Here is a 6549-nt window from a genome sequence, read left to right on the forward strand (position 1 = left end):
AAGTATCTGGATTTGTTTGAAAATGCTTAAATTGTTTTTCCTTTGTAATAATCCCTAGTGTTTGAGGGAAATTTATTGAATTGTTAGCCACATGTTGTTATGTATGTTGCTGTTTCAAGTATGAGGTTGTTGTGGGTTGTTACTACTTTTATTGGAAAACTTCATGCATATGCTTATTTTGGATAGTTATTGTTAGTGAGCTAGCCATGACGATAATGATGAATTTGGGTTGAGAATTAATATTGTAATTTGAAAATGTAATAGCGTGGCTTTGATCGCTTGAAAACCCCGTTGTTTGGGTAATTTGATCTAATTTCGGGGGACAAAATTTCCTATGGTGGAGAGGTTGTGATGACCGAGTATGTTATTCATCTCATTCCTCTTTGTTTAACCTTGGGTTTACCATTGTTATAGTGTCGGGTTTTAGTGCAAGGTTTTGATTAACCATTGGGTTATTGTTTTGAAAGCTTCTCTAAAAATTTCATTTTTATTTATTGCTATCCTGAGTTCCACGTGTTTCGGAAGGTGCGAGGTTGGGTTTGGTGTGTCTTGGGTTGAGATAAAAATTTTCCTGGCTAGAGAGCAGAGCCGCATGTGCGGGAGCCTGGGCCACACGTGCGGGAGGGGGGCCGCACGTGCGAAAAGTAGGGGATGGTCAAGTACACTACTGCAATAAATGCAGGTGCGAATGGAGGTGCACGGTAGCGGTGTCGCACGTGCAGGGGTGAGTGCCATACGTGCGAGAGGCACACTCCGCACGTGTGGGAATGGGTGCCGCACATGCAGGACTCCGCTGAGTCTGAAAATTCTTTCTTTTCCCTCTTCTTAGGCTAAGTGCATGTCACTCTATCATTATATCTCTCTCTCTAAAAACACATTTCTCTCAATTCGCTCTACATTTCTTACCAAAAACCTCACAAGATCATTGATTTCTTCAAATCCATTTGCATTTTGACCCAAGTTTCTTTATCAAAATTGGATAACTTCTCGAGGGCTTCGTTGTGTGCGGTGATGATCGGGTTTCAACACCGTTTATTTTAGGGTTTTCATCTCATTTCTTCTCCAAACTTGAGGTAAGGATTTTCTTAGAGTTATATATATGTTTTTGCAAGATTTAGTTGATTTTCGAAATTTCTTTTTGTAGCTTTGAAACTTGATTGTTGACTCAAGAATGTGAGTGATTTTGAAAGTAGGTTTACCTCTTGTTCCTTTGAGATAATTTCCTAAGAGTCTTGAATTTACTGAGTGGAAAAAGATGCTTTTGGAGAGTTTCTTTCAAATGATTTGGTTGTGTGTGTTGTTGTGGTGAGAAAAATCTAGAAATTTGGGGGTTTTTAAAAGGTGTTGAGAACACATGGTTGACATTGTCAATATATTATTTTGTGTACCAAAATGAGTAAAGGATGGAAAAATTTCTTATTTATAGATATAAATGATGAGTTTCATAAAATATGAGAATTGTTGATATTGGAAGTCGTTGTTCAAATGTTGCTATAGTCTTGAAATGACTAAATTGTTGGGATTGCATGAAATATGGAATGTGGTTATTTATTGATGGACTTAAATGAAAATGTGGTTATCTTGCGAGATAGTGTTGAAAGGAGAAATGAAAATTTGATTATTATGGAATTATTGTTTGAGATAATTGAAAGTGGAGAAATGTTATGTGGCATTCATAATTGTTGCATTGCATATCCATTTAATTGGTTATTACACATTTTGAATTGAGTTTGGAAACTTTTACATTGAGAAAAGAAAGTTTGTAAATAAATTTTTCATGGAATCACTTTGGGGTAAATACGTTGGTAAGTCCGGATAGGGGGTGTAGATGAAATTGATTAAGTTGGCCTGAGTGTCTGGGTTGAAAGATCGAAAACATGCGCGGATGAGGTACCACTTCCCTTCTGGTTAGCAACCGGTAAAGTGGGGTTTTGGTAGTGCTAGTTATGCCTACTTACAGACACCAACCTAGGATTACCTGAGTCGTATTTACCGCCCTCTTGAACTAAATTGATAAATTTTGAATTGTCGAGATTTCAAGTTATCATTGGGCATGATGGTTTCAAAAAAAGTAAATGTGATTTTCTTTCAAAAAGCATAGCATGGCATGTGCATTTGATTTTGTGAAGCTTGTATAAAATGTATATACTTTGTTAAGAATTTCTTACTGGGTTTTATGCTCACCCTATGGGATTTTGGTGTAGGCAAATATGTGGTGATTCTGCCGAGTTACGGCGTGGATGTATATGTTGAGAGCACAAGGCTCTTATTTTTTTTGTGGTATATTTTGTTAGTCAAGGGCTATAATTGTATGGGTTTGAGAGACCATTTTTGTGTAACCGGGCTTAAGCCTTGGAATTTGTAAGCCTATGAGGGTATTTATTTATTTTTGGATTGAAGGTTCTACATGCTATAGATTCATGTATTAGAAACCATTGAATGTATATTCGCAGGTGGAATTATTTTGTATGGCCCTCATGGTCTTGTAATGTAAAGGTTGGAGAATTACTTCTTTTCTTATAATGAGTGTTGGTTGGTATACTTTAATGGTGTTGTAAATTTTTGGGGGTGTTACAGACAAAATCATTACTTGTCACTAAGGCTTTCAAATCATGTATATGTTTTTGAATACTATGCAATGCAATAAAAGTAGTGGCAAAACAGGTTACTCCTGGGTGCACAATTTCAGTCCATCCTTTCCTTTTCCTCAACCAAGCTATCAACCATAGGCGATTGTAAATAAATCTTGTCACACTTGATGCTCTGAAGGCAAGCTCTTTCACATGATTCAACTTGGAAATATCACTTAACACTAAGTTCAAACAATGTGCTGCACAAGGAGACCAATTAATATTCTTGTAAGTTTGACTAACAAGCCTTTTAGCAGCAACATAATTTGCCCTATTAGCTGTCACCATGTGCACAATATTGCTTGCTCCCACACACTCAATAATTTCTTTAAACAATTTAAAAAGAAGATGAGCATCTTTTACAACATCAAAGGCATCAACATATTTAACAAAAGTGATTCCTCTAGGGCAATAGAGAAGAAAATTAATGAGAGTTCTATGTCTACCATCAGTCCAACCATCACCCACAATTGTACACCTAGTATTAGCCCAAGTATTCTTTACAGAGTCAATAAACAATTGAAGCTCTTTATTTGGGTCATTCAATAGAGGAACTTGAACTTCACAGTAGGTAGGAACTTTATATCCTGGACCAATGGTGATTACAACATCAAACACAGGCTGAAAATATATGGAATTGACAACATTCATTGGAGCACATGTATCATACAAAAATTTTGCCACAATCATATGTGCCCTATGTACAGCTTCTTTAGTTGCAAGGGCACTTTTGATAGTTGGTTGAGAGCCTGGAGTGGTCCTTGGTGCAAAAAAATTATCAATTTTTGCAGGATCCTTTCCTTTTCCTCTTTATGTCATTGTTGCCTTACTTTTATGCCTACTACCACCACCTTCATTAATTAAGATGCCCTTATTGTGTTGTGGAATTATTTCTTCAATTTCAGCATCATCCTCAAATTTGAAAACAGCTCAACCAAAGGGATTAGATTCCTCACTTCGTTTATTTTTCTCAATAATTGCTTTCAAAGCCTCTTCCATTCGATACCGAACATCACCTGGAACTTTCTTACGTGGCCCAACCTCACCAGACTTTCCTGCAAGATGTTGTTTCATTCTATTAATCCCTCTACCTTTGATAGTTTTCCCACAATACAAACATGTTAAAGTTTTCTTCCCATCGGGAGCTCGTCCCTAAGTTACCTGGTCCCATGCTGGATTAGATTTACCTCTTGTTGATGATGGGGTATTAGAGTGTACAATTGAATTATGGCCAGATGAATCCATTTCACCTAAAACAACCCTATATAATACATTTAGTAATATTTGAAATCATAAATTTATTATAAAAAATAGCATGAAATCAGAATTTTGTTATCATGTATCTAACAACTATGAAAACAAAAAACAAAAACTTGGAATTGTATAATTATATGAAAGATTATATATATATATATATATATTAATCTTTCCATTTCTCTGCAACCAAACAGTGTAACAATTACGATGATAAAGGTCAATTGTGAATTTCTGTTCTAATTTCTGTTCTTACATAATTAAATTCAAATTCACGAATCCAAATGCAACCTTCAAGAATTATTGAAATTAATATAGATGCCTAGCAAGAATAACAATGTTTAATAGAAGCAATAAAAATATAGGTGTGAGTTTAATAAACAGGGACCTTTGTTTTGGTTTGTACTATGTTGTTAAGTTGATATCAATATTTATGGAGATCTAAGAATACCAATTACTATTATCACTATTATTGAGATTGCCAGAGTCATGCTTTCCACCTAAAACACATGGAATTTCTGTTCTCATTAATTTTTTTTTTCCATCTGCAATTGTGCCCACGGTGGTGGCCTCATCATGCCCACATTGTAAAAAACTAAACTAATTACCTAGAAAATAAAATTTAATTTGCAACAAACAAAGAAGAAGAGAAAGCTCTACTCACTCACACCAAAAAAAAAATAATAAAAAATAAATAGGCTCTCTCTGATCTGATATAAAAATTAAAAAAATAATAATAAAAATTAGCGGGAAAAGAGAAAAAGCGAATAACAACAGAAGAGGAAGAGAAGGGGGAGAGAAAGAGAATACTTACCAATGAAACAAAGTAGCAGCAGAGGTCGTCGGTCGAAGTACTCACCTCACCGCCAGATTTGTGTCCTCCGTAACTTCCGTTTACCACTAGAATTCTGCAGAGAGAGAGTGAGATTTTAGGCCAAAACCAACGAGCGAAGCAACACCCTTTTGAGAGAGAGATGAGCTGAAGAAAATCTGTTGTAGCCCTAGAATTTGGGATTTTTTTAGTGTTATATATAACTTCAACAAACCCGGCCGGTTCCTCATAACCCGTCCGGGTCACTAGGTTTGCCGGTTGAACTGGCGGGCCATCCGGTTCTCTTATTTACAAATGGTTTTGAACCTCCTCCGGGTTTACAGGGTTGGCCGGACTGGAATCAGGCCCGGTTCTTAGTTCGATCGGTTCAACCAGCCGGTCCGGTCCGGTCCGGGTTTGAAAACCTTGGTTGATGCTTTGAAGGGGCAAAAATGTCATTACATACTCTTTTTTTTTTTAATCACATGGTATCTAGAAAGAGAAATTATTGGGTGGGTTGGGAACATCACTGTGGTCGTGTGCCCTTCTAATTACAAGAGTTCATTATGTGAAATTTATTTATTTATTTATTTATTTATTTTATTTTTGGGGAGGGGGGAATAATCACCAAAATACAACTTGATGGAAATTAGAGGATAGTAACATGCATCCCTGTTGTCAATTGGGACACATAATCACCAAAAGACAACTTGTTGGAAATTAGTAAGAGAATTTTTGTAGCCAAACTATAAAAAGAAAGAGAAAAAAAAAACACATAATTTTTTTTAGTAAGGGTGTGTTTGGTAACGTTTACGTTTTCAGTTTATATTTACATAAATTTTATAAATTGATTTTTGTTTATTTTTTGTTTATTTTTAGAAAAACATAAACTATAAACGCGTTTGGTAATTGACAAAATATTTAAAAAATTTAAAAATATAAAAAAGAGTGAGAAATGGCAAGTGGTGGCAAGTGGCGGCGGAAGACGGTAGTGGAAAGTGGTGACGGTGGGTGATGGCAGGTGGGTGGTGGTGGTGGTGGCAGGTGGGTGGCGGATGGCGGGTGGTGACGGGTAGGTGGCGGTGGCGGGTAGGTGGCGGTGGGTGGGTGGGTGACAGTGGCAGGTAGCGGGTGGTGGTGGTGGTGGTGGTAGCGGGTGGTGGCAGGTGGGTGGCGGATGGCGGGTGGCGGGTGGGTGGTGATGATGGGTGGGTGGTGGTGGCGGGTAGGTGGCGGCGAGTGGGTGGGTGGGTGACGGTGGCGGGTGGCAGGGGGTGGTGGTGGTGGTGGCGGTGGTAAATGGTGGTAGCAGGTGGGTGGCGGATGGCGGGTGGGTGGTGGATGGTAGCGAGTGGGTGGTGGGTGGTGATGGTGGGTGGTGGGTGGTGATGGTGGGTGGGTGGGTGACGGTAACGGGTGGTGGGTGGTAGCGAGTGGGTGGTGGCGGCAAGTGGGTGGCGGATGGCGGGTAGGTGGCGGTTGGTGGTGGTGACGGTGGCGGGTGGTAGCGAGTGGGTGGTAGTGGTGGTGGTGGTGGTAGGTGGTGGGTGGTGGTGGTGGTGGCGGGTGGGTGGTCGGTGATGGTGGTGATGGTGGCGAGTGGGTGGTGAGTGGTGGTGGCGGGCGGTGGATGGTGGTGGCGGGTGGATGGCAGGTGGGTGGTGGGTGGTGGTGGTGGTGGCGAGGGATGGGTGGTGGTGGCGAATGGGTAGCAGATGGGTGGAGGGTGGTGGCAGGTGGTGGTGGTGGGGGTGGGTGGTGGTGGCGGAAGACGGTGGTGGAAAATAGTGGCAAGTGGTGGCTAGTGTTGGGTGGTAAAAAAAAAAAAAAAACTGAAAACTCAAAACGGAAACA

The 6549-nt window shown here is 39.6% G+C and overlaps 1 protein-coding gene across 1 annotated transcript; it reads right to left on the reverse strand.

Moving 5' to 3' along the window:
* Nucleotides 1–2543: 2543 nt before the first annotated feature.
* Nucleotides 2544–3875, reverse strand: LOC114261874 (uncharacterized). Its single transcript, XM_082888987.1, has 3 exons — nucleotides 3818–3875; nucleotides 3587–3721; nucleotides 2544–3379 (listed from the first exon to the last, which is right to left on the reverse strand). The coding sequence occupies exons 1-3, from the start codon at nucleotides 3873–3875 to the stop codon at nucleotides 2544–2546; spliced, it is 1029 nt and encodes a 342-aa protein (XP_082745113.1).
* Nucleotides 3876–6549: the final 2674 nt, after the last annotated feature.

Source organism: Camellia sinensis, chromosome 9 (assembly GCF_055761805.1).
Source record: "Camellia sinensis isolate YWXY chromosome 9, ASM5576180v1, whole genome shotgun sequence".
NCBI lineage: Eukaryota > Viridiplantae > Streptophyta > Magnoliopsida > Ericales > Theaceae > Camellia > Camellia sinensis.